General features: G+C 54.0%; 1 protein-coding gene and 1 long non-coding RNA gene across 7 annotated transcripts in view; one reads left to right on the top strand and one right to left on the bottom strand.

Moving 5' to 3' along the window:
- Nucleotides 1-27,405, top strand: part of FBXW2 (F-box and WD repeat domain containing 2) — a 52,018-nt gene that overhangs the window by 19,270 nt on the left and 5,343 nt on the right. For 4 of the 6 annotated variants that reach the window (XM_025431980.3, XM_035696920.2, XM_049116428.1 and 1 more), the window contains one exon: nucleotides 4,300-9,431. The exons of 1 other annotated variant lie outside the window; for it this stretch is intronic. In XM_025431980.3, the coding sequence (XP_025287765.1) occupies nucleotides 4,300-4,588 (289 nt within the window). In that variant the 3' untranslated portion in view covers nucleotides 4,589-9,431. Of the gene's footprint in view, nucleotides 1-1,453; nucleotides 1,576-4,299; nucleotides 9,432-27,405 lie in introns of those variants that run through there. One more of the 6 variants, XR_004803615.2, reaches the window with a different exon arrangement.
- LOC125756086 (uncharacterized) lies at nucleotides 7,535-15,754 on the bottom strand. Its single transcript, XR_007414162.1, has 2 exons — nucleotides 13,519-15,754; nucleotides 7,535-12,540 (listed from the first exon to the last, which is right to left on the bottom strand). It is a non-coding gene; the product is annotated as an uncharacterized LOC125756086 (long non-coding RNA).

Below are 27,405 nucleotides of genomic sequence, written 5' to 3'. Positions count from 1 at the left end.
TAGCCACCCAGGGGCCTCTCATCAGTTTTGATTTGCATTTCCCTGACGATGAGTGATGATGTACATCTTTTCATATGTCCATTGGCCATCTATATGTCTAGTTCTGATATTTTGAGTTCTGCTTCCTGGTAGTAAAATTCTGCATTGAGAGATCAAGTGGCTTTCTATTGACTAGTAGAAAGAGGTGTTTAGAAAAAAAATACAACTTGCAGGGTTTCTCTAAAGAAAATAAGAGGTCCATGGACAAATAATTTTGTGATTCATTGCATACCTTAGACCTTCTTGGAGACTGATGGTATCTGTAAGCATGTTGGAGGCTGATGGAAGCCAGGGCTATATGGTTGACTAAGAGAACTTACTTTGGTGGGGTACTTGGGTGGCTCAGTTGGTTCAGCATCCAACTCTTGATTTTGGCTCAAGTCATGATCTCAGAGTTGTGAGATTGAGTCCTGTGTTGGGCTCCGCCTTGTGCGTGGGGCCTGTTTGGGATTTCCTCTCTCCCTTTGCCTCTGCCTCTCCACACCACCCCTACACACTGCCCTAGGCACGCACACTCTCTTGCTCTCTTTCTGTCTTAAAAAAAAAAAAAAAAAAGATAGAACTGGGGATCCCTGGGTGGCTCAGCGGTTTAGCGCCTGCCTTTGGCCCAGGGTGTGATCCTGGAGTCCCGGGATCGAGTCCCACGTCAGGCTCCCGGCATGGAGCCTGCTTCTCCCTCCTGTGTCTCTGCCTCTCTCTCTCTCTCTCTCTCTCTCTCTCTCTCACATAAATAAATAAATCTTTAAAAAAAAAAAAAAAAAGATAGAACTTACTTTGGTGATAATCCTTGGTTTTAAAATCCAGCGCCACCTCCTATGAGTTGGATGATTTTATGTAGGTTTCTTAGCTTTTCTGTGCCTTAGTTTCCTGACCTGGAAAGTGAAGATCAAATGAAGTACCTGTAATGAGGTTCAAGCACAGGACCCGGCAGATCTTATTACTAACAGCTCTCAGAAGCCCTACATAAAGAAGCCTGTTTGAATTTGTTTAACTCTCTGTACCTCACACTCCTTATACAGAAAGCCTTTTTTTTTTTTTTTTTTTTTTTTTGGAGGAACACCTATTAACAGCTCACAGGATTAGTGTTCTGCGGCATGGTTCAGGACAGGAAATGCTGGCTTGGAGTAGTACAGAAAATTGAACGTTCTTGCCATTGTTTTTATGCATGACTGTTAGAGGTCAGCTTGAAGAGCACCTGTCATACTAGCCAGCAGGACTTGGGTGGGCCCTGTCTCTCTGGTCATACAGTAATAATCTTCCCTTTTATGTCTTCCTGTAATCAGACCTACAATTCTAACCAGTTAGGTTTCAAAATTGTCAGAATCATTTCTAGAAATGATTGATAATTATGCTTTGAGAAAAAAGGACTGGAATAGATCCCAGAAAACATTAGACTAAGCTTTTCATTTTATAGATGGAGAAACTGAAGCCAAGAGCAGGTATGGGCCTCACCCAGCATCCCGTAGCTCACCCTAGTCCGTCCATCCATCCATCCATCCATCCATCCTGGCATCATCCAGCAGGCCTATGCTTAAGGTACCAGCAAACCAGAGAGAAGGAACTTTTGAAAGAACTTGATACTTTGTAAAAATTCCAAGTAGTCACATGGGAAAATCAGACCTTTTACAATTTAGTATTGTTTCTGTTTTTAATTAAGACTTGGATGGGAGGGATGCAGAAGTAAGGTGGAATAGAGGTATCATCATCTTTTTAATACTTTGAGTTTCCAAAAGTTTTAATGTGATGCTGCATCTACCTTTCTCATGTATTTTTCTCACCCTGAGTGTGTGTATAGGGAGTCCAGAAGTCCAGATGAAAGTTGTGTTAATTTTTGGGATTCGGATACACTAGCTTTGAGCAGTAAATCTACATGATTGTTTTCTGCTAGGAAGTGTTAGGTTCAGATTTCTCTTGGAAAGGGGGCTGTTTTATCTTTCCTCCTCCCCACCTCCCGCAGCACAAAAGCCTCTTTTGAAATCCTAATGCAACTCCTTTGGGCTCTGTTGCTAAGATCAGATAGGGCTACTTATGCTTTGAAGCTAACTAAAAAGAAGCAAAGCACAGATGGTAGCATGTTGCTCAATAAATCTAAGGTATGATGCAATCTCTTGAGCTGAGTTATCTTCGTACAGCAAGCAGGCAAGGTTATTTAGGTTCAAGGGCCCAGACTGCACAGCAGGGATGTCTGTTTACAGTTTTAAAGTAATCAAAGTTAAAGAGGCGGCCAGGCCAGCCTGTCAAGACTTGTATTCTCCTCCAAAACATATTTGTGCTTCAGTCTTTGGAGTCGACTCATCTTCACCAGGCTTTAGTCCTATTTCCAGCCACCCAGTTATCTAAGTTTCTGGTTATTTCCTGCTTGCATTGGTGATATGGGACTTACCGGACTTTCTTGTTGTTTTCCCAGTTTCCTTTGGATGTGCTTTGTAGGAGTTCTTATTTTCCCATGTTCATTGCTCCACTGCTGTATTTGTGAGCAGATAGTTATGGGGCATACCTGTGTTTTAGGCACTGGGATCTATGCTGGTAACCTGCAGAAATACCACACTGGTGGAAGTTACTAACCAGCAAGAGGCAAGACTGACGTTAAATAGCTAATTGCCTACAGTTGTTTTCATGGGTGGGTTAAAGGCCACACTGTGGAGCATTTGGAGACCCCACCTAGCAGTTGAGGAGTAAGGAAAAGCTTCCTTGAAGAAGAGGTGTGGGCTAAGCCCTGAAGGAGGAGTATCTGCATTAACTAAATGCCAGCAGTGGGTGTGCAGTAAGGAGCAGTGGAGGCTGAGAGACCAGTCCGTTCAAAGGCCCGGAGACTGAAGGGTCCCAGTGCTGGAGATGTGAAGTGCAGTAGAGAGCCCTCAGAGGGTTTAAAGTTAAATGAGGTGGTAATAGGATTAGACATGGGGGTGAGATTAGCTGATTGAAAGGGGCCAAGAGTAGGTGGGGGGAGACCAGTGCAGGCTGAAGATACTATCTTGGATCAGAGCCGTGGCAATTTGGATAATAGTAAAAAAAAGTAGGAGAAAATTCAAGAGGTAAAATCAATAGATTGTGGTGATTGAATCTGCGGCTTGATTAAGGAGGAGAGTTGGATGGTTGCCATGTTTCCTAACGGTGAGCAGTTGGGTGAAAGAGCAAGCCAGGAAACAAGGAAGAGAAACAGGTTTGGCCAGCAAGTTCAGTTAAGGACGGGTTGAGTGTGGAACAGGTCTTCAGGACTAAATCCTCTGCCTTCCACTGTCAGGTGGAATCTGGCTTGCTGTAACTCTTTCACCTCGGATTCCCCGCCCCCAGCTGATCTCCTTTACCTGTTCCTTATTTGTCCTGGTTACCAGGCCCTGCCCTTCCTGGTTGACCTCTTGGACACACACTAATTGGTAGTGTCCTTGTTAAAATGTGGGTTTATTGACCTCTCACAGGGCTCAGACATACTGTCACGGAGCAGAATTGGTTTATCCTTCTCTTGTAGCTCTTTTCCTAGTGCCTCCAAAGAGGACATCAACTGTTCTTGCCTCATTAAGTGTGCAGACAACAGACTGTGTTTTTTTGTTTTTGTTTTTTATCTATGCTGTTTGCTGGATCTCTCCCATTCTGTGCTTTTGTCATCAGCCTTTGGGGAAGGTGAAGGCTATCCTCCCACGCCCCCAGTTTTCTCTCACAACTTCTGACACATTTATTATTGTTTCTGGGTTATTTTCTGGTTATTTCTCATCCTTCAGCCTCTACTGTTTTTAGAGTTTGCTACCTGCTGAATAGAATAGCATGTAAATCACTTGGTTTCTAGTCTTCATTCTGGGCTTGAGGAGGCTCCCCTAGACCAGCATTTTAGGATTTGATGAATCCATCTTTTTACCTAGTAGTAAAGTGATTGCATCCCAGTTCTTACAGGTAACTGACCAGTCGTGAATCCTTAGCCAAAGTATGTATCCCAGCAAGGCTTTTGTTTTCATATTTTGGAAATGAGATATTACATGAGATAATCTATAAGATCCTTTTCAGCCCGGGTAGGCATTTTGTGCTTTCATAAATGTCCATCATATGCTGCCTTTCTCCTTACGTGCCTGTGTTACCATGTCAATGTGAAGGGTTCCTTCCCCTCCCCTTAAGGAAGTACAGCTTTTTGTCTGTTTCATTTTATTGAAAACTTTCATTGTCTTGGATTTTGTATTGGTTTTTATATGTCTCCAGAAAAGATTGCGGTAGTGGAATCAGAAGTAAGGCGGCCTTCTGGTTCATGTTTCGAAACTCTCGTCTTTGTAGGGTCATCAAGACTCCTGAGATAGCAAACTTGGCCTTGCTTGGCTTTGGAGATATCTTTGCCCTGCTGTTTGACAACCGCTACCTGTACATCATGGACTTGCGGACCGAGAGCCTGATTAGCCGCTGGCCCCTGCCAGAGTACCGGAAATCAAAGAGAGGCTCGAGCTTCCTGGCGGGCGAAGCGTCCTGGCTCAATGGACTGGATGGGCACAATGACACGGGCCTGGTCTTCGCCACCAGCATGCCCGACCACAGTATTCATCTGGTGTTGTGGAAGGAGCACGGCTGACGCCACGCGCTGGCCGCCGCCGACTGTGGGTGCCGGGGCTGCGGGGTTTCAGTGCGACCTCTGGCAGCCGACTGCATGAACCAAAGCTCTCACCTAACGGTATCGTCGCGCAGTGCACAATCATTTATCTGTGTTTGCCAGGGGGCCAGGGCTCGGGGCGGGGGAGGGCTTGTTTTCTTGACACACAGCACAGCATGCTAACGGGGTACACCATTGACTTCATTTGTACTTAGTTACGTTGGTCAGTATAAGAGGGTGCATTGAGGGTTCATCTTTCTTGAATATTGGTTTTCAGTAAAGAAAGTTAAATGGTTCATTAACCTGCTAATTGGTTGCCTATATATAAAAACACATCAGTCTATTATTAAAGCTTTTACCATCGCCTTTTTTTCTTTTGAAGTTGAAGCAAAGGTGCTATGATGTTCCAGCAACTTCTCTCACATGGGGCTTAGCTTTTATAACAGTCAGTGTTACAAAGACCACTGAGTCCCGTGACATTCATAAACTCTCCACCAAATACCAGTTCTAAAGAAGGTCTGTCTTCCAGGACAAAGCAAGTTCTATAAATTGATTGTTCACAACACAGTCTAAACCCTAGTACTTGGCAGAGTCAAGGTTGGCCATGTCTGAGATATAAGGGATTTCTGTAGTTTTTGTTTCTGCACGGAGCGAGCTGGGCCTCGGTCCCTGCTGCCGGGGTGAGTGCACAAGGGGGATGTGATGTAGTAGAAAGAGCACGGAGCCTGAAGATTGAGGACCAGCTCTGTTACCCAGGGTCCCTGCAGCCTCGGTTTATCACTTCCCTGGGCCCCTTTTTCCCTGTCTGTATAGTCAGGTGTTAAGCTAAGTGTTTTCTAAACTTTGGGTCCTGCGTCTGCTGACAGGTGGGCAAAAGTTGATAATTCAATTTTGTCCCAATTCATTATTTCTTTTGAGTTGAAGAAAATATTGAAATGAAATCATTGGTACAAAGTTAGTATCTATAAGCAAACCAGATACATGAAAAGGATAGATAAAGGGGGAATGTAGAAAATATAACAGATTCCACCTAGAAAAATGTTAGCGAGTGGATGAAATGCTAAGGGGAATCATGGTTCTTTAGGCAGAAAGGGCGGTCTTACAAAGAGAGACACCTGAACTTGATTTTTCTTGCTCCTTTGCCTCTAGCCTGATGTGTGGCTTCAGGCAGATTAACTTTCTATCCCTGGACCCTCATTTTCTCCATATTAAAATGGAGGAATTGCCCTAGATTAGGGTTCACAAGCTCAGATGCCCAAGGCAGCCATGCACATGACATAAATGATTGAAGCGTGTTGGGCAGGGTTGTGCTGAATCATGAAAGGCCTATCTAATGGGGCAGTTACTCAGCTCTAAGTGTTAGGTAGAGGTGAGCCCAGTGGTGGCACGTCTTAGGATTTTTTCAGGAGGAAGTGGAAATCAGATTTTTGCTTGAAATCTCCTGATTTTTAAAATGTTGACAGCTAATTGAGGATAGTTTAAAATACAGTGAGCTAAGCAAAGTTGGTCTATGAGCTGCCAGTTTGTATCCTCCACCCTCTCATTCTTGTGAAGTTATGTATTTCTGAGATCGGCAATGGGGATATTTGAACATTAATTGTCATAAACATTAGGGAGAGACTAGAGGGAGCTAGCCCCAGGACACTTCAGCTATTTACAGGAAATGAGGGGGCATATTTCATCTGCACACAACAGAAAAGTAGTTGAAGATGAACACACAAACTGAAACCCAGTTGTAGCCTCTGCCTGGGAGTATGAGTGACTCATTCTCGCTGGTGTGAATATAAAGCATACCCACTTCGCAGGTGGGCAGAGGGCTTGCTGGCAGAGCTGAGGAGGAAGCCAACCCTGGTGGGGACCCAGCTGTCCAGAATCCACAGGAGCACCAAGCCTGATGGGGGACCTCTGAATGCCATGAAGTTAATACTCTAGGGGATTGGTGGTCAGTTTTCAGGACAGGTGTAGGGGGCTCCTAGGGGAATAGGCAAGAATACTGTCTTCTCCGTCCCCAGTCCATCTCATGCTAAGTTGTGTGCGTGAGCTCCGCTTGGTCTTCTAAGAAATGGAACCAGAACTGCAGCTGGAGTCTGTTTTGCAGGAGCCTCAGGAGACATGGGCAGTGATGAAGGTGGATGCCTCCTCCTCTTCCTCTGACCTGAACAGATACCTGAGGTCACTGATCTGATGACCATCCCTACTCCCACCTCACTTCCAGATACATCCAGCAGTTTTCACAGGGAAAGTCGTTATAGTTGTTTGTGGAAAAGGTATTTTTGAAAATGACAAACCTGGAACTTGTATGGCACGTCCTATTTCAGTTTTCACTGGGTACCGAAGTTACCTCCGGGTGGTGGCTTCCTGCACCCAATTTGACAGCAGTGAGGCCGTGGTTGCAGTGAGTCTTCTCACAGAGGCCTTCGTTTCGCCCGGGCATTTTATTTAATTGCTTTATAGATGCTGAGTTTATTCATACAAGTGCCAGCTTTTTAAATTTTTTTTTTAAATTTTTATTTATTTATGATAGTCACAGAGAGAGAGAGAGAGAGAGAGAGGCAGAGACACAGGCAGCGGGAGAAGCAGGCTCCATGCACCGGGAGCCCGACGTGGGATTCGATCCCGGGTCTCCAGGATCGCGCCCTGGGCCAAAGGCAGGCGCTAAACCGCTGCACCACCCAGGGATCCCAAGTGCCAGCTTTTTAAAAAATGAAACACTAACACATCCTTAAAAAAATGAAGTGGAGGGTCAGTGAGAGAAGTAGTTAGGGGATAGCTAAGCTGAGTGATGTAGTCCCCTTCCACGCTCAGGGGCCATGCCCGCTGACTTCTGCTTCTTTAGCTCAGACAGGAGGAAATTGCCTTTTCTTCCTTTTTTTTTTGGTGAACATTCTCATTCTCAAAAAATTCATAAAGTCATGAGCAGATAACTCCTTATCTTTTTTTTTTTTTTCTTTTTTAATGAGCATTGGATTTCTTGAGTGAGGATATGTGGTGGAGGTAAAGGGCTGGCTCCTCTCTGCTTAGGCTTGTAAGGGGCACAGAAACAACTTCAGGCTCCAGGGTGAGGATGGGGGGTCTGGGAAAGCTGAGTAGTAGGAGGTTGTAACATTCCAAAGGGAGCTAATTTCCTCCAGCCCCATTACTTGAAGTAGTAAGTCAAATTTGTCAAAACTGGCCCTAAACTGACCTTTAGACCAATCGGAGAAATAGGAAGAAAGACTTGAAGGGTTGAGGCTAGACTGAAAAGTTGCACAGGAGAGGTACCCAGGTTTGGATAGCTTCTCATTAGTGGAAGGTAGGGGAATATTGCTATTAAATTTTAAGGATTGTACTTCATTTTTCATAGTTTAAAAAAAAAAAAAAAGATCATTCTGGCCATTGCAGACACATAGTAAAGCATGAGTGAGGATTATGTAATCATTCTAGTGTGTAATCACTAGAATCACTCAGGAGAGTGATTACTGCTCTGCATTTATAAAACATCTTAGGGAGAAAAATATTTTTGGAAACAGTATTATTTTAGACACGAAGAAGTTTGTTAGGCATTTTAATGTAATAGAAGTAGCTAAGGATGGTGGAGCAGGGCTTTATTTACAACATTGCTTTGGACAAACCCAGCCAGCCCCCTGAAGCTGTGTGCCCTGGCTTCTTGGGAACCTGGAGGTGAATCTTCGCTATAACTACCAGTCTCTGGGCCTCCTCCTCTGGGCCTCTTGCAGGCCGAGGTGGCCTGCAAGTGCCTTTCTCAGCAGGAAGTGTGCAGAATCAGATCAATGCTCTAGGATGCAGGCCGTGGCAGGGCACGTGGTCACCCTTGCCTTTAGGGACACAGTCTTTCGGGGTGGGGAAGTTCTTTAGGTCTGGCCCCTTGACACAGACTTCCTACCTGGTTATGCTGGTGCTTGCTAAGGTATTTTTAAGACAACCAAGACCCCCTTGAGAATTACGCAGTCCCCGGCTAGAGCGTCTGATGGAAAGAGCAGTTAGCATTTTTTATAGAAATGCCCACTAGCCATCTTTGATATTGTCTCATCAGAGGTTCCTTTGTGACTACTCTAGGAAAGTGAGGGGTTTTTCCAGAATAAATCCTCCAGCAGAGTCCTGGATAGTCTTTGCACCACTCCCTAATCACGCTCAATGCTCATGCTCAGTGCCGATGAATGTTTGCTGTCAAGTTGTTTCGATGTGTTTCCCGTCTTCCCTATCGGGGAGCTGTAGTTGCTTAGTATCACAGTTCTGAGGAGTGTAACCCCACTGGATTACCGCAGTTGAAAGAACCCAGCTACTACTGCTCTTCATGAATGTGCTCAGATAAAAATGTCTTTGCATATTTAAACCGGGAAAATTATTAATTCAGATGACTGATGCTCACATATTGTGTCCTTGTATTCACATTGTGAACAGACATTTTACTAATTGAGGTTTAGTACTCTTGATGAGAACGCTCAGGTTTGAAAAAGACTGGTCTCACCAACATCTATGGCAGTGTGGTAAAAAAAAAAAATGTATAAACTCTTGTTTCACTAATTTGATGTATGTTGTGATCTAAGGAAAAGAGATGAAGTCTATCTGAAGGGCTTGTGGGGTGGGGGGGGAAGGGATTGCTTAAGCAGATAGTGCAGTGAACGTGGGACAAGAAGTCTCTAAGACGAGAAGGTATTTTCATGCATCATGGAAGCATTCTTCTACCACGGGTGATTGTGCTAACTATAAATCATCGGTATCTATACATTAAGGCAGGTTCTCTCAATTAGGCAACATTTGGTTAGTCAAGTCCAAGTTATTGTTTGTACTTGAAAGTAATAAAGCTGCATTTCCTTAAAAATAACTTTTGTAGTAACTTCTCACCTTCTTTCCCCCAACAAATTCGGATGGATCTTTGCGAGAGCAATTGCATTTTAGAATGTGTTTTTAGAAATGAAACTGCCTCTTGTGTCATCTGAAGTGGCTTGTGCGTTTACTGTTTTTGCATGTTCTAGATTGTAACCCCAACATTGCAGCGGTTTTTGAATGAGATCCAAGAGGAAAACAGTACATTGAAAAGTCAAATGCAAGGAAGGAATTTGGGCGACCTTCATGAGTAGATTGGGGGGGTGTGTGTTGTACCATTAATGCAGCTTCCAGATCTTGGGATTGTCTTCCTTCCTCCGCTACTCAGCCCATCCCCTAGTTGGTTCATTCTTTTTAACTTGAAAGTGTAGGACTCCTTGTCGTTCACCAAACGTGGTCCTGTACCTTTGATCCCCAGCAGCACTGTCCTAGGGCAGAATGTCACTTCTGTTACACAGGAGTGAATCGAGGCTGGGTAAGTGGCTGATTGCTTGGAGCAGTAGTGAGTGGTGGGGAGGAGGCTGGGGCCCAGAGTGTTAGCCTTCACAGACCCAGATCCTAGATTCCCCCCCTTTCCCTCCCCCTTTGCCCTTGTGTGGGCCTCCGAAGCTGTTGGCACTCTGCGTCCGGGGCATCTCGCCAACCACTTCTTTGAGCACATGGCTTCCCTGTTGAAACAACCTCGCTGACTTTCTATTACCAGCAGGGTGTGTCTAGCCTAGATTGTTTTTTTTTTTTTTAGCCTAGATTTATTAAGCTATCCATAATGGAGTCCCAATCATCTCTCCAAACGGTTCTTGCTCTTTTCCTGACTGCACTTTGGTCTTCTCCCATCCGCCTGGAAAAGCCCCTGTGATCCTTTCTCCCACTCCCAGAGTCAGCCTTTAGGATCCCACTGGCCTCCCACTGTCTTCAGAGCCTCAGCTGGCCACCCTCCCTGACTCAGCCTGACTCCACCTTTTTGCCTAGGGTAGTGAGTTGGGCAATCTTGTTGGCAGTTCATCACGTTGTACCTTTTGCAGTTGGCAAGCCATTAACTTTCACCCTTGATCCATAACATTTTTCAAAATTCTGCCCAGCAACACTGTTTATAGGTTGAATTATTACGTGAGACTCGGTGCTTGGGAAGATATTTTAATAAGCTCCGCGGATCTTAGGGGCTACATTAACTGGAAGAAACATAACTTTTGAGAGTATCGGTGCATGGAAGCAAAAGAAAGGCCAGTGACACACAGCCCTTGCTCTTAGACTGCCCTGTTGTGCCAGAGCCTATAAACATCTAAGTTGTTCTGAGAACATTTGGGCGGAATGTTTGATGATCATTCCGTGATTAGACATGGGTAGTCCTTGCCAGCGGGATGTTCCTGTCCTTTGCATTTGAACCACATGTTCTGCTCTCGTTGTGGTAAAGATAATGTAACAGTAAGACATTTATGGAGAAAATTCCCCAGAGCTCCTATATCATAATTTTTAATGGTCTCTTCTAATCCTTAGGCACATAAGTATAGATTTATATGATTACAAATCATTGCATTTTATTGTAAAAAATGTGCTTTAAGTATTTTCAGTTACCTTAGTACTTTGTAGTATTCTTTTATTATTATGATTTGATAACCCATTCCTCTTTTGGTGGATAATTAGGTAGCTTCCAGTTTTGCTTCTAGACAATGCTACAGAGAACTTCTCTGTGCATATTTTCTTAGAACAAACTCCTGGTAGAAGACGCATCGGTAAAAGCAAAGAATTCTTTCTGAACATTTTTTGTCATGGGGAAGAGTGCATAAAGCACCCAGTTCATTGAACAGTTAGAGTGAACACCCGTCTAAGGACTGTCAAAATCAAGAAAGATCATTTCTGGCTCCCCAGAGACCTCCTCTGTGTCAAGGAAGGAACATTTCATGACTTTTGCATCATATTTCTCCTACGGCCTTCCAAATGAGTTAAAGGGATTTATGTTGTCACCTTGCTGGATTAAATAACAATGTTTCACATCATCAGCTTTGAGTGTTTTTTTTTTTAATTAACTATGAGATACATTTATTATTATATATCCATCAGTGTGGCTTTTTAATACCACTTGAAACATGCTTATCAGTTTTCCAGAGCTGCTTATTTGATACACATTACTGCAAAGCCATTAGAAATTACTTAGGTATTTGGTTAAAAAATAAGCAATAAATCATACTGTCCATGTGAATCAACTCTTGTTGGACAAAGAATTTAACAGTATTTATCTGCTAATTCCTACGTTAACTGGAAAGCATCACAGAGGTATTGCCATAATTATATTTTATATTGACGTAACCTACATAGTTTGTAGGATTTTATAGAGTCATTTTTGTAGCAATTAGTTTAATGGGAAGGTTGGTTACTTTAATTATGTTTACCAATTTAGTAGGTATAAGGGCATCATAAGGTTGCTTTAATTGACATTTTTTGTCTTTATATGAAGACAGGAAACAGATTTTTTTACGTGTGATTGTATTTGAATTCTGTCTGCATCTTTCACCCTTTTATTATACTTTCAAATATTTACTTGGGAAACATTTGAGATGAATTAAGGTCAGAAATAAAATTTCATTAATCTAGGCATAACTAACTTAGAAATAATAATTAAAGCAAACCTATCAACAATTACTATTAACATCCCAGTGGTTAATGTGATAGGCCACAAATAGACATTCTCTCTTAAAGTAGGTGTGGTAAGACCCAGACCTGCTGAAGAGAGCTGATCAGTGCTGGATATAAAGTAGAGCTGTGTTTTTAATTTAATATTTTCCTAATGCAGGTGTATCACAAGTGATCAGTAGTATTTCGAGGAAAATATGGACAATCCTGAACCAAGTTTTTCTTCCAGAATTAACCATGTTTAAACCCAAGAGGCAACCAAGTGCAGATACTAGTGTTTTATTTTTGCTCCTGCAGAGCCCGGGAGGAGGTGGTCTGGTGTGCTTCTGTATCTCAAGCCTTGGGTTCAGAGACGATTTTTCCTCTGAGAGTTTTAGGAAAGCAGACATTCCTGAGTTTGGTAGTTCAGCAGATTTAGCCGCATAAGGCAACTCTTGAGCTATTTGATCATCAGGCTTTAAGGGCCCAACGCTCGAACTCTGAGGCAGGATCAGAAAAACAAACACTCATGAAGGCCGCATGTCAGGAAGAAAAAAATGGAGAGGTAGGAGTAACAAACGGAGCATTATTTTCATTTCTCTTTCCTGCCACCCCCTACGAGACTCTGTCTGGAGAACAGGAAGTCTGTCATTCACTGTGCTCTTAAGACTGGTGCAAAGTAAGCTGCACGCGGGGTGCCTGGGCCCGTGGGTGAGTGCGCTTGGGGCTTTGGGTTGGTCTGCAGGGACTTCCTCTCGCTGAAAGCTCTCAACCTGCGCGCCTTCCAGCATCAGAATTACCTGGGACTTGTTGGAAATGCAAATGACTGGGCCCCACCCCGAGGCGAGCGGCTCCAGCTCAGGCCCCCTGGCGGTGACGGTGCGGCCCCTGGAGCTGGAGAACCGCCGCCAGCTGGCCTGTTCTGCCACCTACTGGGATTTGTGGGGCTGGCATCTGGCAACAAGCCGAGGAGCCGAGTCCGGATGCTCATTCTAGTAAGAAGGGTTTTGCCCTTATGCCGCTCTGAGCCTGTCCCAGTCCCCTTGTGCTGTTTCCAGTTACTGTAGGGCGTGTCCTGTCAGGAAACCAGCAGGCAGTCTGTGGACACCTGTCTTCGTTGTTTCAGGGATGCCTTTAATTTTGCGCCGAAATTGCTTTTATCACACACTGGAATAATGAACAGCTAGCAGATAGCGCTAGGAAGAATAATACAGGGGGAAACGCAGACGTGTACATGGAGAAACAGCTAAAACGGTCTACAATGTTCTTCAAACTGTGTGGTTTAAACACGCAGAACCAGAAAATGAAATAACGCCGAAAGGGTAAGAGTCGTTCTCTTTTGGGGATGAGATTATGGGTAAATATTTTCTATATCCTTTTTTGTTGTTGTTGTATTTTCTAAGTTTTCTACCATGAGTATGAATTGGTTTTAAGAATGATTTTTTGAATCCTTTTGGTTATGTAATACAGCTGCAAACCTCATTTAGCTCAAATGCCTTCTTTTGAGAGATGTGTATGAGGTCCCCATCCCAGGCGTGGTGCTGGGGCCTGCGGATACAGAGCTGAAGTGTGTATGGTCCCTGCTTCCTGGAGCTCACGGTTCCCGGGTGGCATCCACACAAAACCCCAGAGGTGTGACGAAGGGAACACACATCAGGGAGAAGCTCTACTCAGGGGTCATAACCCCGGTTTCCCAGGGGAAGGAACTCTCCCTACAGCTCACAAGAGAATTCTAGATCCAGGTTCCCCGTGAATTACCAGTTGTCAGCTGGTTCTGGGATACGCGTACTGGGCTGGATTGTGTTAGTCCTAGGGGGTCTCTGTAGGACCATGTAAGACGGTGCTAGAATTTGAAGACAAAATCATTAAAAATTGAAATTCAACACAAGAAGAGCAGGTGGTTGTTGGCGGAGGCATAGTTTTTCAGTCTCTCCAAACTACCTGTAAAAACCACCCCTCGGTAGCAGAACCAAAAACCCAGAGGATACTTGAAACAGAAGCAGATCACAAATGAGCCCCAGAATCCAAGCGGGTGGAGCAAACCAAACACTTCCACGAGATTAGCATTTTCATAGGAGGAAAAGGAAGGAACAGGCTAGTATGTGATGAGCCCAAGACAGGCAACGGGTGATGACTGAAGAAGGGCAGCTGATCTAAAAACGTCAGCCGAAGCCGGGAGAAGTAGAAGTTTTGTCCTCTCCCAACAGCGGGTTCGTGTGAGGGCCTGCAGGAAGAGCACCTGAAAGGGCTGGAGCAGGGCAGCCCTGTAGGCTCATGAGACTGCCTGCTTTCTTCTAGGACAGGACCCCACACTAAAAGCAGAATTGAGCAGGACAGAGACCAAAGAGACTGCGTTCCTCTTGAGTCTTTGTCGGCAATGTGGGAACGTGCAAGACGCTACCAGAATTTGGAGACAAGGAAAGAAAGAGATGGCCAGGACCCAAGAAAGAATAAGGGCAGAGGCAGGAAGCACCAGAAGGCAAGCTCCACACAAAAGCAACGGAAGAGGGGGCTCTGTGAAGGCTGAAAATCTTTCCTGAGCGTACCTTAATCCAAAAAGCCGGGAAGGATCATTTCACAATCAAATAAACCATAGAAAAGGATCAAGGCCAAATTCCACCTGAAGTCATGAACAGAAAAGGGACCCAGAGGAAGCAGAGTAACGTCCCAATAGACAATGGAAGCAACCGGGAGACAGAGACCAAAATGATAACAGATTTTATTTATTTATTTATTTATTTATTTATTTATTTATTTATTTATTTATTTATTTATATTTCATTTATTAGAAACAGAGAGAGAGGCACAGACACAGGCAGAAACAGACTCCATGCAGGGTGTCTGACATGGGACTTGATCCCGGGACTCCAGGATCATGCCCTGGGCTGAAGGCGGCGCTAAACCACTGGGCCATCAGGGCCACCCTGACAACAGATTTAAAAACGAAAATACATCAAGCACATGAAATAAGACGAGAGAGGGACGCCTGGGGGGGCTCAGCGATCGAGCATCTGCTGTCGGCTCAGGCCGTGACCCCGGGTCCCGGGATCGCGTCCCACGTTGGGCTCCCCGCATGGAGCCTGCTGCTCCCTCTGCCTGGGTCTCTGCCTCTCTCTGGGTCTCTCATGAATAAATAAAATTAAAAAAAAATAAGATGAGAGAATTGCATACATTGAAAACGAGAGGAAGATTTCAGAAAAGAATGAGAAATTCTTTGAGAAGTGGAGACTGGGGGCGCCCGGGGTGTGTGAAGTAGATGGAGCCCCTCGAGCTCCGTGCCCTGTGTCGCTGCGCCCGACCTTGGGCCTCGGCTGCAGAGTCCTTCACAAGCCGGCCTTCCGCCCGACGGCCTCGCCCCAGCGTGGGACCCGGCGACTGCGCCCCAGCTCAGCGCCCCAAGGCCCCCCAAACAAGGCACGCCCGCTGGGGTGACGGCGGCCAGAGCCGCGCTGCTCACCGTCGCCGGCCGGGGGGACAGCCCGAGCGGGCACCAGCAGACGGACGGATGGACAGACGGGGACGGACAGTCAGCGGAGCATAGATCGCCGTGGACGTGAGGTCCTCCCGCGTGCTGTGGCTCGTGTGAACCTGGGGAGCACGCGCTGGGTGGTCCCCCTTGTGCCACAGGCGCAGGAAGTGGGGTGGAGGTCCTCGGGGCTTGGGGTGAGCAGAATGGGGGGGTTCCTGCGCCACGGGGGGCTTTCTGCTCGGTGATGAAGGATGTGAGAAATAGGTCGTGGTGACGGTTGCACAAGTACGTGGGTGTGATCAACGCCTCCCAGCGCCCTGGAACGGTTAGAGCGGCAGGTTTTCCCTCTGTACCTAACCACAGGAGCCATAGTGCGAGACTGGGTCATTGCAAGTAAGGGCAAAACCGGCAGGAAAGGCATTTAGTTCTTTTTTTAACTTTTTTTTTTTGTAAAGACAAGCTGCGTAACCGGGGCACTTGGGAGCACAGGGGAAGAGTCGACGTGCAAAGGCACGGACGCCGGCCGTGGTGCTCTGAAAAGCGATCCAGGAGAATGGGCCCGGGTGGGCGAGAGTCTTGGGAGGACGCTGCCCGGGTGTCGTGGCCGTGGCAAGGGGGCCAGCAAGCGGAGGCGCCCCCGTGGGCGGACCGCGGGGGTGGGCAGAGGAGGAAGCCGTGGTGGGCCCGAGCGAGGGAACGCAGCGGGGGTGTGGGGACGCGGCATCCCGGGCTCACGGCCCCGCTGCTGGGCCTGCGGACGGGCTGGCGGGCCCGGAGGTGTCTGTTCCCCGGTGCGGCCGCCAACAGGTTCGCCCCCGTCACGAGGGGCGTGAAAACATCCCTGTTCGCGCTGTAGTTCTCCGTGCCCTGCTTGCTTTTTATTTAAATTTTATTCGTCCCCAGTGCCTTGGCCGTCCCGTGTGTCAGCAGCACGCGCTGGGCCTTGGGCTCCAGGGCGGCCGTGGCCCCGGGCCTTGCCTTGTGCTGCTGCTGCTGCTCCTCCTCCTCCTCCTCCTCCTCCTCCTCCTCCTCCATCTCCATGGCGAGGTGCTCAGGTGGCTACTCAGTGTGGCCTCTGAGCCCCACGGGGCTGCCCAGACCAGGGCCGAGGGCAGGCGCTGCTCTGGGGAGTGGGGTGCGCTGAGCCCGCGACTGTCCAGGGCGCCCCTGATCTCTCGGCTTCAACTCCACCTTCCTGCGTGGGCTTTGTCCCAGTCCCGGTTTGTCCTTAAAGTCACAGCAAGTGGCAGCGTGGGAGGAGCCGGTCTCTCTGGCTCCATTTCCTTTTTCCTCTCATTGGGGCTCCTGGCTCCCCGACCCCCGGCCCCGCGTGGCCTGCCCACGCGGCTGCGTTCTCACGGGAAAAGGCGGCAGTGGTCACCCCAGGACAACACGGCCGCAGTAGGCAGCCTCGCAGCCTGAGCCCCCTGCTCCTCCAGCAGCAGCCCCCCCCCCCCCCCCGCAGGTACGCCCTCCCCTCCCCTCCCCTTCCCCCCTCCCGGGTGCAGACTTCAGGCCTCTGCTGGTGTGTCCTCTTGCAAGCTCAACTGTGTCCTTCCATTTCGTTAAAGGAGGAGACGTCCCCATCCTAATGCGTCTGCTTCAAAACCCTTAATAGTCTTTGAAGAGTCGTCTAGGTCTGAAAATCCGGTTCTGAATGGTTTGGGGTTTTTTTGGGGAGATGCCTGGTGGCTCAGCAGGTGAGCGCCTGCCTTCGGCCCGGGGCGTGACCCAGGGGTCCCGGGATCGAGCCTCGCATTGGGCTCCCCGCCTCTGAGAGGGAGGCCGAGACCCAGGCCAAGGGGGAAGCAGGCTCCCAGCGGGGAGCCCGATGCGGGACTCGATCCCAGGACCCCGGGGTCACGCCCTGGGCAGAGGGCAGATGCTCACCCGCTGAGCCACCAGGCGCTCAGTCGAACGCTTTGGAACTGTGTCCACTGAGTCAGCCCTTCCTGAGCGTGAGCGGCTGGCAGTCCCCGGTTGTGAGTGGCGGGGTCGGCCCGCGTGGAGGGTGAGGGAAGGACCGCAGGCCGCGGTTGCAGGCCGCCAGGTACTATGACCTCGCTTTTCCGGCTGCCACACGGCTCCACGGCAGCTCCCCTAGTTTGTAGAGGGCGGGAGAGTCACCGGCGTCATCCGCATTGGTCATTGGGCCGCTGGCGGCCTGGCCCCTGCAGGCCCTCGGGTGGGTCCAGTGAATGAGCCAAGGTCGCACTCCCAGCGGCCCCCCCCAGGACGCCCGCCTCCCCGACACGCGGGCCTGTACTGCCCCCTGGTGGGAGCTGAGGCTCGCCGCGGGGCCCGGGTGCCCAGTTCCTGCCCTGGAAGCTGGAACCACCGGAGTCCAGGCTCCAGGCTGGGGCGGTGGCTCCTAAAACCCAGCATCGTGCGGCTGGACAGAGATCTTATCAGGAACAGAAGGATCGGAGCCAATTTCAGAATGAATCTGACAACCGATTTACTTATTTTTAATTTTTTTTTTAGATTTTTATCTGTTTATTCATGATAGACACGGGGTGGGGGGGCGGGCAGAGACACAGGCAGAGGGAGAAGCAGGCTCCACGCTGGGAGCCCAACATGGGATGCGATCCCAGGTCTCCAGGGATGCCCAGACAACCAATTAAAAAAAAAAAAAAAGAGGGCAGCCCGGGTGGCTCAGCAGTTTAGCCCCCGCCTTTGGCTCAGGGTGTGACCCTGGAGACCCGGGATCGGGATCGAGTCCCACATGGGCTCCCTGCATGGAGCCTGCTTCTCCCTCTGCCTGTGTCTCTGCCTCTCTCTCTCTCTCTCTCTCTGTGTCTCTCATGAATAGATAAATTCTTTAAAAAAAAAAAAAAGAAGAAGAAGAACAGAGATTTGTGGGCGCCCTCCCCGTGAGTCGGGGAAGCCGGGGAAGGTGCAAACGCGGGGCGCCCTCCGCTTGCCTCTGGGCTTTGCGGCGAGTGGGTGTCGGGTGAGGCTGCCCCGGAGGAAGCAGCGCGGGGACGTGTCGGGAAGGGCAGCCGTGGCCCCGACTGTCCGCGTCGCCCGGGAGGTCGCCGGGCTCTTGGGCTCTCAGTTCCCCGACCTGTAAGATGGGGCCAGTGGCACTCTCTCGTGGCGCCGGCCCGAGGTCAGGTGGCGCTGGTTACAGTGCGTGTCGCAGCCTCAGTCGGCAGGCGGGTCATGCTGCTGCCGGGACGCCACAGACCCAGGGCGCGAGGGCGTCCCCTGCCATCAGCCCAGTGGGACGCTGTGGCACCCCAGCGAGGGCGTCAGAAAGGTGTCACGGCAGGTGCCCAGCAAATGGTTCTCGACGGAGGAGTGACGCCCTCCCGTCCGGTTCCGCGGATGGGACTGTTGGCTGGTTGTGCCGGTTCGGGGGCGCCCGTGTGCACACGAGCGTGTTGTCCTACATCCTCTAAGGGCCCCAGACACGTGTTGCTCCCCGCCCAGCAGCCCTGACTCTGCTGCCGCGGCTCCCGTGCTCCCAGGAGTGCTCCGCCGCGGCGCCCGGGCCAGGAGCACCGCCCTGGGGGCCTCGGTTCAAACCCAGACCTGGCCGGGCCTGCTTCGGGAGGCCGCTCATCCCCTCGGAGCCTCGGTTTCCCCGTTTGGGACACGAGGGAGCTGTTCCCCAGCACGGATCTGCGCTGATGTGTTAGGACCCTGCACGCCTGGGACCCAGGAGCGCGCCAGTCACTCGTCGTCACGCTGCCGTCGCGGCCGTGGTCGTTACTGACTGTACATTGTTCTGTCACAGAACAGAGTGACCTGAACATCTGCACGGTGACCTTGAGCCGTTCCAGTCGCAGGTCCCTGTGAAAACTGCTGCAATTAACATCTTTGTCGACACGACTCTTCGCTTCGTTGGAGAATTTCCTCAGGAAACGGGGTGGTTCCGACCGCGTCCTGTGGGCGACGGGAAGGAGCGTGGCCCGGCCCGCGTTGGCGTCCTGCGTGGGCCAGAGACGGGGAAGGCCGGAACCGCCGGCCACGTGCCCACCGCCGCGTAGAAGGCGATGCCACCATTAAGCAGAGCAGGGATTGCAGAGCTAAGCTTACGGGCCCAGTGTTGGGGTCCCCGCCGTGACTCCGGGTCGTGAGGTCAAGCCCCGTGTTGGGCCCCCGGCTGGAGCCTACGTGGAAAAACAGAAACAAGGGCGATTCCTTGTGGCCAAAAAGCGGAAAGAAGCCAAACGTCAGCTGGTGACCCAGCCAGGGGTGGCGTGACCGCCAGGGACGAGCCCCGTGAGCTGTGGCAAGCAGGGAGCACGCGTGAACCGCGAGCGTCAGGCCGAGCGCGGGGTCGGACTCGGGGGGCGCACCGCACGGCTCCGTGGACGGGGAGGGTGGGATCAGGCAAATCCGTGGAGGCGACACAGTTCGTGGCACCGGGTGGGGGGCGACGGGAGCGAGGTGGCCGCGGGCCGATGGACTTGGAGCTAGACCGGGCTGGTGGGCGTGCGGCCTTGCGAACCCACAGAGCCCAGCGGATCGTACGCTTTATGGGATTTTTAGGAATATTTCATTTATTGATTTATTTGAGAGAGTGAAAGAGTGAGAGAGAGCGTGAGCGGGGCGAGGGCCCGGGGGGCAGCAGGCGCCCCTGGAGCAGGGAGCCCACCCGGACCCAGGGCTCCATTGCGGGCCCAGGGCCACGACCCGAGCCGGGCCGGACGCCTCAGCGACAGCCCCAGGCGCCCCTGAACTGCCCGTTAGGGGGAGTGACCGTTACGGTCTGTGGGTCACATTTCCGTAGAAGAAGGAGGAGGAGCCTCTGCACCCACGGGATCCCTTACTGCTTGGGACACGCGGAGTGCCGGGCGACACGTAGCACGCGGCATCTCGGTGGACGTGCTGCCTCCCGCTGTGCGGTTGCCCTGGGGTTGCAGGCGCCGGGGCCCCGGGAGGGTGGGCGGCTCGATGGGTGGAGCTGGGGGCTGGTGCGTGGGGTGAGGGCGGGGCCGGGGGTCGGAGGGCCGGGGCTCCCCCCAGTCCACGCAGGCCCGCCGGGCATCGCGGGTGTCGGGAGGCGGGCTCGTGCGTTCCCTGTGGCCGGGCCGGGCCGCCTGGCCGCGGAGGACGCAGCCTGTGCACGCGTGGATAGGCCGCCCGTGGACGGGGTCTCCGAGGCCCATCCGGCCCGGGCCAGTGCCTTGTAGCGGGCGGCAGTGTTGCAGCCGCTCCTCGCGGGCCACTCGCGCTCCCCACGGCGCCCTGCTGCCGTCCCCCTCGCAGCCCCTGCCCGGCAGCCGCTCTGCACCCAGCGCTGTCCCCTGGTGGCTCCAGGCGCCCTCGCTGGCGTCCGCGCCGTGGTCCTGCCGACCCGCAGGAGCTGCCCTGAAGAGCCCCGCGTGTGCTGGCCCGGTGACTGTCCACACGCTCGTCCCTTTTAATGCTCGCGGGAATCGTGCCATGAAAGCCGGACGGTACGTCTCCTTCACGCGGAGGAACCGCCTGGCGAGGTCGGGAAATTCGCCCAGAGTCCCTCAACCCGGTGAGAAGAAGCAGGCCTTGCCGGCGGCGCGGCTCGTGGCTTGCCCTCTCCGGGCCTCCCTCCGCCGGCGCCTCGGGTCACCTCGGGTCACACGTGCCGTTTACTACTGTCCTCAGCCTTGGCCTGTGGACCCTAGACGGCAAGTCGTCGCCCAGACGTCGGGGCGGTGACCCTGCTGCCCGTGTGGGGTCCGCTCGCACCCGGCCCCTCCTGGGACCCGACCAGGCCGCGGGGACCCGGCCTGGACCCGGGAACGCACACGCCGGCTGTGTCCTCGCCCTGTGGATGGGACGCTGGCCGTCTCTCCCGGGAGGGCGGCAAGGGGCAGGTCGTGCCTCCTCGGGGACCTGCGGTGTGTCCTGAGGCCACGAGAGCCCGGGCTGCTGCCTGCCAGCTCGAGAGAGCCGCTCGGAAGGCCGCCCCGTGGACCGCCTGCAGCCGGCGCTCTGGCAGTACCGAGGCCGCTGGGCCTGGGGGGTGGAGGCACCGCAGTGGGGGGGTGGAGGCACCGTGGGGGGGGTGGAGGCACCGTGGGGGGGGTGGAGGCACCGTGGGGTGTGGAGGCACCGCGGTGGGGGGGATGGAGGCACCGTGGGGGGGATGGAGGCACCGTGGGGGTGTGGAGGCACCGTGGGGGGGGTGGAGGCACCGCGGTGGGGGGGTGGGGGGGATGGAGGCACGTGCCAGCTAGCCGGATTTTGGTAAAGCCCAGAGGAGGCTTCGTCGTAGCGGCAGCAGGACCGGGTGGTCGGGAGGCCAGCCTGGCACTTACCGGCTCTGACCTCCGTCGCCGCCACTTACTGACTCTGCGGCCTTGGGGCCAGTTTCTGAACTGCTGTGAAGCTCGGCGCCTCCGTTGTCCCGAGCGGGCGCCGCCTCGTTACACGGACAGAAAGAGACGATGCAACCCCCGCCCCGCCCCGCCCCGGGCCTGCGCCCCATGCGCGACGCTAACCGCGAGCAGTGGCCGGTACTGGAAAAAGCGTACTAGACGCTGGCGGCCTGCGCAGGGGTCCTGCCTGACGCCGATGCTGTCACCGATGCTGTCACGGGGGGCGGAGGAAGTTCTCCTGAAGCCCAGGCGGGAGCGGTGGCTTCCCTGGTGGGCAGGGCCGGCCCAGGCGTCCCGTCCCTGTCCCCGTCCGGTCCCGTCCCGTCCTCCGGGTGAGCGCAGGTGGGCCCGGCCCCAGCCCCCAGGGCCCCGGGCGGAGCGGCCAGGACAGGCTGCCTCCCGCCCCCTGGGTCCCCGCAGCCAACGAGCCGCATCTACAGGTCAGAAAGCCTTTCCCGGGATGAGCCCCGCGGCTGAGCGCACCAGTGCCCGCGGCGGAGGATGGGCCTCAGCTGGAATTCCCTCGAGCCCTTGCAGTTTCCAGGCACAGGTCCCCCGGGGGGGGGGGGGGGCGCGTGGCCCCGGGGCCTGATTTCTCTGCCTTCCCTGCCTTGGCGACATCCGCGCCTGTCGCCCGTGAGCCTGTCATGGATTCCTGCAGGTGGCGGGCGGGGTGTCCTCCTACCGTCGTCGGCGCGGGGGTCGCCCCTCGTTCGGCTGTTGTCTATGATGCTGCCGACCCGTAGGACAGACTTTTAAAACAACTTTTGGAAGTGCGTCGTGACGACGAATTCCTAGAGGGACCGGAGGTGGGTAGGTCCCCTGGGCCCCGAGGTCTTGGGAAAGAGCACACGGATCGCGAGCCCGGGCGGCGTCTCCTGCTCCGGAATGGGAGGGACAGACGCTGTGCCGACGGGACACAGGACAGTTTGCTGAGCCAGGCATAGAATTTTCTGGAAGGGGCTAGACTTTTCCATGACAACGTCGCCAGCTGATGCCCCCGTCTTCCGACCGCTTCCTCCGGCTGCCTCCCCGGCGTCCACCGCTGTGGACTCCCGCGGCCCAATGCCACGCGGCCTGCTGTCCCCCCCCCCGGCTCCACAGCACCGCACCCCGCGCCTCCTGGGGGCGGGTCCCCGAAAGCAGGCAAGGTCTGACGTATTCCTTGGACTCAGGACTTGATAAAATACAGGACTCGGGGCACAGGTGGGCGCCCCGTTGCTGCCCCGGGGTGAGCCACTGACCCTCAGGTTGTCGCTGAGCCTGAGAACTGGGACTCGACAGGCGAGGGGCCCCGACAAGGACCCCGGAAGGAGCCCCACGAGGGCTGGCCCTCCTGAGACTGATGGGGGCTTCCCTGGGGCCCGAGTTCCCTGCGGGGAGCGGCCCGGGGCCCCCAGGGTGGCGGCGGGGCCCAGACCCCGGGTGAACGCGGCCGTGGGAGCCCGAGGCCCAGGAGCGGGAGCGGCCGACGGTCCTCATCCTCGGCGCGGGAGCATCGGGAGCACTAGGAGCACCGGGAGCACCGGCCCCACACGTCCCGGCCACTGCGGGTAGGGGAGCAGGGAGCGGGGAGGGGTCGCACCGCGGGCACTGGCCAGGCAGGGGCCAGTGGGTTGGGGGGCAGATCAGGACCTCCTCTCGGACTGGTTTTTAAAGATTTATTTATTTATTAGAGAGAGAGACAGAGAGAAGGGGAGAGGAAGGGGGAAGGAGAGGGAGGGAGGGGGAGAGAAGCAGAGTCCCCTCCAAGCAGAGCCCGCATCCCTCTGTCCCGGGCCCTGAGACCCTGACCCAAGCCCCAGGTGGCAGCTCAGCGACAGCCCCAGGCGCCCCGTCCTGCCCCCTCTGCCTCTCTCTCCCTCCTGCACCCCTCCTCCTCCCCTAAGCCTGCACCCCTCCTCCTCCCCCATCACCCGGGCACCGCCAGCAGGGCGCCCTCCCTCCTGGGCTCTCCCTTGCTGCCTCCTTGCCCCCTTTCAGGCCTCACGTCGCATGACCCCCCCCCCCGCCCAGTCTATCCTGTCGCTGGCGTGTTTTCTTCTTAGCAGTGCCATTTCCTGAGATCCTCCCCTCCTGACCCCCTCACCAGCAAGTAGGCTCCAGGGGCGCCGGGGCTTAGCGGCTGAGCGCCTGCCTTGGGCCCAGGCTGTGACCCCAGATCCCGGGATTGAGGGAGCCCGACTTCTCCCTCTGCCTGTGTGTGTCTCTCTCTCTTGCTGGGTCTCATGAATAAATAAATAAAATCTTTAAAAAAAGAAAGAGGGATCCCTGGTGGCTCAGCGGTTTAGCGCCTGCCTTGGACCCAGGGCGTGATCCTGGGGTCCCGGGATCGAGTCCCACCTCGGGCTCCCGGTGTGGAGCCTGTTGCTCCCTCTGCCTGTGTCTCTGCCTCTCTCTCTCTCTCTCTGTGTCTCTCATGAATGAATGAATAAATAAAAAAATAAAAAATAAATAAAAAATAAATAAATCTAGAAAGAAAGAAAAAAGAAAAGAAAAAAAAAAAGAAAAGAAAAGAAAAGAGGCTTCGTTCCCGGGGGTCGCACCAGGGGCGCTGGGGGCGGAGGACCGTGAGGCACGTGGAGGGGCCCCTCCAGGATCCCCGGCGGAGCTGCCCCGGTGGGGCCTCCTGCAGGCCTCTCGTCATCTTTCATCCCACGGGGGCTGCTCCACACCCAGCAGTGGGGGACGCCCTGGCCTGTGTGCCCCGTGGTTCTGGCCCGCCCTGCCCGGCTCTGCGGGGAGCCCCGGACAGAGGGTGGGAGCTCCTGGAGGGCCTCTAGGTCTGGGAGCTGAGGCTTGGAGAGGGCTGATGGGAGGCCACCGCCACCCGCTGGCTCCCCCGCAGCCCCGGGAGCGCACTGGGCTCGGCGTTCTCTCCACCCGGGCGCAGGCCCGGCATGTCGGGCTGTTCCAGGCCTCGGCCTGTGGATGGCGGGGGCCTGGGGGCAGGGCCGTGGCACCCTGGGTCAAGGTCTCCCGCCGCCCAGGCCGCAGCTCAGGGGCCGCATCCGCCTGGCCGCGGGCTCTGCACTCAGGGTGGCCGCCGGGTGGGGGGCTCCCGGCTGGGTGTGCGGCCAAGGCTCCGTGGGCACCCCACTGGGCCCTGTGCTCTCGGGGACAGAGGGGGCTGTGTGCGCCCCGCCAAGACACCTCCTCCCTCCCTGACCCCCGAGCCTCTGCCCTTGGGCCTCGGACTGCGACCCAGGCCCCGCCAGCTCCAGCGCTCCGGAGGGCAGGGCAGCGGCCGGGCCGGCCTCCCGAGTTCCGCGACCTTCCACGGGTGTCTCTGCTTTCCGGGAAAGCATCTGAATCTGTCTCCGGTGCAACCACCCAGGACGAGCCCGAAGCCTCAGTCGGAGTCCCGCCGACCACTCTGTCCTGAGCCAGCTCCCCGCTTGGCTCTGGGGGTTCCTGTAGGCTCAGAGGCCCCGGCAGCTGGGTGAGCACGCCCCTAGATTCTTCTCTGAGCCAACCCCACGTTGCATACGGGGATCAAACATTAACTCCTTAATGCCGTAGGATCGGACGTGTCCCCCACGCACAGGGCAGAGACTGTCAGCGGAGCAGGCTTTGCAGGAGGCATAAATCTCTCAGATCACGGCCGAAGGGACTGACACTGGCTTAGGGGAATGCCATCTGCAGGTTTCAAAAAAAAAAAAAAAACTAAAATTTTAAAAAAGTGAATCACACGTGGTCCCAGCTCCCAAGGACTTTAGATAAACCCTTTCACTCCTCTGAGCTCACTTCTGCACAGTGGGGTCGGCGGTCCCTGTGGAAGCTTGCTAGAGTTAGGAAGTGAGGGGATACCTCGTTGGATTTGAATTTCAGATAAATAGTGAGTAGTATTTTAGCATAAGTGTGTCCCGTGCAATACTTGGCACATACTAATATTATTCATTATTTAAATTTGAATTTAACCTGCGTCTTGTATTTTATCCAGCAACCCTACCCTGTGCAGAGTAGTCCAGGAATTGTTTAGGGACAGAAGGAATAATATGTGAATTAATAATGTATGAAAGTGGGATCCCTGGGTGGCGCAGCGGTTTGGCGCCTGCCTTTGGCCCAGGGCGCGATTCTGGAGACCTGGGATCGAATCCCACATCGGGCTCCCGGTGCATGGAGCCTGCTTCTCCCTCTGCCTGTGTCTCTGCCTCTCTCTCTCTCTGTAACTATCATAAATAAATAAAAATTTAAAAACAAACAAACAAACAAAATACTTTAAAAAAAATAATGTATGAAAGTGCTTTACAGCTGATACAAAGTTCTGTGTCAGCAAGGAGGGCTCGGATCGCAGTGCTTGGACGGGAAAGGGTCTCTCGCGGGCCTGCGGGTCTCTGCTCCCCGTGGAGCTCCAGCACACCAGGGGCGCCCCGCTGCTGCGGCCCGGACCAACACTTTGAATCCAGGGCAGTGAATCCCAAACCAACAGGACAGAGCAGGTGCGACAAAGCCCCGAGGGTCTGGAGCTACAGGAGAGTCCAGACAGGCCCCGGCGGCTGCAGTGAGCCCCGCGGTTTCTGGCCACGTCTGCCGTCCTGCCTGAGCCACTTGGGCTCCCCCGGAAGGGCTGGGGTGCTGGCGGCCCGCTGCTGCCCGCTCCCGTCCGGGGTGGCTGGGCCCAAGGCCACGCGGGGCTCAGGGCAGGGCAAGGGCTGGCCGGGCCCTCCACTCCCCACGGTGCAGGCCACCCGTCCTCCAGCCCGGAGGTACGCCTGGGAGCTCCGCGGCCCACAGCAGCTCCGCGGCCCTCACCAGCTCCGCGGCCCTCACCAGCTCCGCGGCCCACACCAGCTCCGCGGCCCTCACCAGCTCCAGGGCCTGCACCAGCTCCGGGGCCTGCACAGTCGCACCAGCCTCCAGTCATCACGATGCTACTCGGCCCGGCCGCCGTGCTTCCCGGTTCTCTCCAGTGTGCTCGGCGCCTCGGTGTCCTTTACGTCGCCCTCCCTGACTTTGACGTCCTCCACCATCTGCTGCCCGCGCGGCCACCTGGCCTACAGCAGGTCCCGGGCAGGCCGTGGGGGTGGCGGGGAGGTCCAGGTGCAGGAGCCCGAGTGTGGCCGCGGAGTGTGGCCTTCCCGAGGCCCAGGTGGGGAGCCTGACGGCACCTCCGTCTTCTGGGAGGACCCGGGAGCCTATTTCTGCAGGGAGCGTCCCCGGCGCCTCATCGGGGCTTCACAGACCAGAACCTTCCACCACCATGGTTAGGTTAGCACGGCTGGCATTAGTTATTTCACAACGGTGACCTATGACCCCGAGCCCTCCTCCTCCCTGTGCTCACAGGGAGTGGCCACAGGCCCCAGGGAGGGGGGGCAGGCGACTCTCCCGTCCTTGGTGTTCCCGACGGCCAGCCTCAGTGACCCCTTGATACCCGTCGTCACCACCGGGGAATCAGTCTTGTGTCTCCCTCCCCCTCGCCCCACACCCAAGCCCAGAGCAAGTCCTGACAGGCCGTGTGTAAGGTCCACCCTGGCTGTGCCTCTGGGCCAGTCCGTCGGCTGCCGGTCGCGCAGCCTTCTCACGGCCCGTGCTCCTGCCCCCCGCCCAGGGCGCCCCCCCCGCCCGCGCTCTCCCCGGACCTC

The sequence above is a fragment of the Canis lupus genome, chromosome 11 (genome assembly GCF_003254725.2).
Source record: "Canis lupus dingo isolate Sandy chromosome 11, ASM325472v2, whole genome shotgun sequence".
In the NCBI taxonomy this organism is placed as follows: Eukaryota; Metazoa; Chordata; class Mammalia; order Carnivora; family Canidae; genus Canis; species Canis lupus.
This window is presented reverse-complemented; position numbering and strand designations above follow the sequence as displayed.